Source organism: Portunus trituberculatus, chromosome 31 (genome assembly GCF_017591435.1).
Source record: "Portunus trituberculatus isolate SZX2019 chromosome 31, ASM1759143v1, whole genome shotgun sequence".
Classification (NCBI taxonomy): Eukaryota; Metazoa; Arthropoda; class Malacostraca; order Decapoda; family Portunidae; genus Portunus; species Portunus trituberculatus.
This window is the reverse complement of record NC_059285.1, coordinates 11,116,346-11,118,845: the sequence shown is the minus strand read 5'-3', so window position 1 is coordinate 11,118,845 and position 2,500 is coordinate 11,116,346. Positions and strand designations below refer to the sequence as shown.

General features: G+C 41.9%; 1 protein-coding gene across 9 annotated transcripts in view; it reads right to left on the bottom strand.

Annotated features, from left to right (window-relative positions):
- The window catches only part of LOC123511295 (irregular chiasm C-roughest protein-like), a 350,053-nt gene that overhangs the window by 56,159 nt on the left and 291,394 nt on the right, over positions 1 to 2,500 (bottom strand). For all 9 annotated transcript variants that reach the window (XM_045267054.1, XM_045267052.1, XM_045267055.1 and 6 more), the window contains one exon: positions 1,695 to 1,823. In XM_045267054.1, coding sequence (XP_045122989.1) covers positions 1,695 to 1,823 — 129 coding nt within the window. The remainder of the gene's footprint in view (positions 1 to 1,694; positions 1,824 to 2,500) is intronic.

The following is a 2,500-nucleotide window of genomic DNA, read 5'->3' as shown; positions in this document are numbered from 1 at the left end:
AATCGACTATCCACGTGAACGTAACATTATGAAAATTCTTAATAGTTTTAAAGTATAGAATTATTGCAACAACTATATTTTCGCTGTTTTCATCTTTGTTTTGTCATTGTCTTTACTACTCAAGTGTTGCAGATTCGCATAAAGGACAATGCGCTGTTAAGGAAGGACTGGGAAGGGTAACAACTATAAACCAAACACTCTTAACGTGACAACAGAAAACTGGGTACAAACGTGTGTGTGTGTGTGTGTGTGTGTGTGTGTGTGTGTGTGTGTGTGTGTGTGTGTGTGTGTGTGTGTGTGTGTGTGTGTGTGTGTAGTACGAGGAACAAGTAGATGTGTGTTGATGTGTATGAGTTATTCACCTTTTCCTCCTCTTCCTCCTTCTTCTCCTACTCCTCCTCCATCGTTTTCTTTAGCTGATAAGTGGGTTAAGAAGTAGCAGCATTGAGGAAAGGAGACTGCAAGGGGCAAATACTCGCGCGTGTCCTTGGTTGGAGGGGAATTATGACATGAAGCGCTGCAACTCGCCATCAACTCGTCAATGCCCCATCACTAAAACCCCGCCTCGTCTCGCTTGTTTTGCAGTATTGAAGATAAATAAAAGAAGCTAAAACAAGAGTAAGTACATGATAACAGGTATGTGATATGAGCCACGGGATGAATTTTTGTGTCTTTGTCGATGCTAAGCGATTCTATTCCTCCTCCTCCTCCTCCTCCCACTCTTGCAGAAACACCGTCGATTGCAGTTGCTTCAAGGAAAAAGGAACAAATTGAGAAGGATCGGTATACTTTTTGTATCAATTCTCGTGCAATCTCACGTGTGTGTGATGTCACTTTTTGACTCACCTGGACTTTTGTTTATTATCGTGTCACTTTTAATTCACTTGTTTTGGGTGTCACTGTGTTGCTCATCTTACTTACTCGTGTTGCATTCTCCCCTAACCTCTAACCGGAGGGAGACACATCAGTGGGCGGCTTACGTAAAGGGCAGGTGACGCGTTGTGCAATAGGCAGCACCAGTGAACAGCAAGAAGGAAGAAGCTCCCCGCATGTCAGGTGTAGCCGTAGCCACCACCAGTCAGACGAACACACGGCGGGTCATCCGGAGAGATGAAATATTGTCGTTGATTCTCTACTCACGGCTAAATCATAATTCTTAGAATCGTGGCAATAGTATCGTTGTAAAGAAGGATTGGCGCTTCCATTTGTTTTGTTGCTTCATTTCTACTTTAGATGTGTAAGACAATATGACAGTGAAGATATCAAAATCATTCTTCTTAATGAAAAAAAAAATTCATTGAGGCGCAAACTCATTCGTTTTCTGAGATTTTTAATGACCTGACGGATGATTAGTTGACTAATCGTGTTGTTGTTTTTATCTTGCTATCAGTAAGCAACGTATATTATTACACTGCCACCAAAATCATGAAAACAATACTGATAACCTTTTTGACTTCCATTACATCCTATTCTAATTAGTCCAGTCAAGACGCTGAAATGCTTTGGAATATGAAGCTCACCTGTGCAAGGAATCAGTGTTCTTACCTTGTTGTGTCTCACTTTAGCTCACCTCAAGGGATATCAGTGTTTCCTCATCTTGTTCTGTCTCATCTTAGCTCACCCAAGGGATATTAACACTCCCTGCACCTTGTTAAGCATTCGCTCACCTGTGCTGGGTATCAGTGCTTCCTCACCTGTACGTAATGTCACTGGGGTTGGCATCCGCTGTGCAAATGAAGGTGGCGTCGTCCCCCTCGACCAGCTGGGAAGGCCTAACATGCAGCTTCACCTCCGGCGGGAAGAGAACCTTCAGCTGGATAGAACTGGAAAGGGGAAGGGGGCAAGGAACAGGAGGGAAGGTGGAGGGAGAGGGACGGAGTGGAGTGGAGGAAAGAGAGGTGAGGAGAAATAGACAAAGGATGAGAGAGAGAGAGAGAGAGAGAGAGAGAGAGATTATAATGAAAACCAAGGAAACAATTTGGAAAGAGCAAGAAAAGAAAAAGAAATGCGCAGAAAGAAGAGAAGAGAGAGGAAAGGATGTATAGGGGACGAGAGAAAAGGAGAAAAAACAAATGCAGATGAAGTGTTGGAGAAAAGACGTAAAAATATGTGTTAATTATTTTTTTTTCCATTTATTAGTGTGTGTGTGTGTGTGTGTGTGTGTGTGTGTGTGTGTGTGTGTGTTTGTGTGTTCTCAACCTTCTATAGTCTGTTTTCCACATAGTGATTAGCTATTAACGTTCATCTTTTTATTGCACATCAATTTCTTACATTCTATTGGGATAGATTCATTTCAACATGTTTTCGTATTTATCATACTTATCTTTTTCATAATGAATACACATCTCAGGGAATAAGCTTCTAAAGTTAGCCTCTTTGGTTTAACCTTTACTCCTCCTCCTCCTCCTCCTCCTCCTCCATGAATCCATGTCTGCTTTTCATGTTTATTTTTTCACCAATCCATTCCTTTCATTTCTCTCTCTCTCTCTCTCTCTCTCTC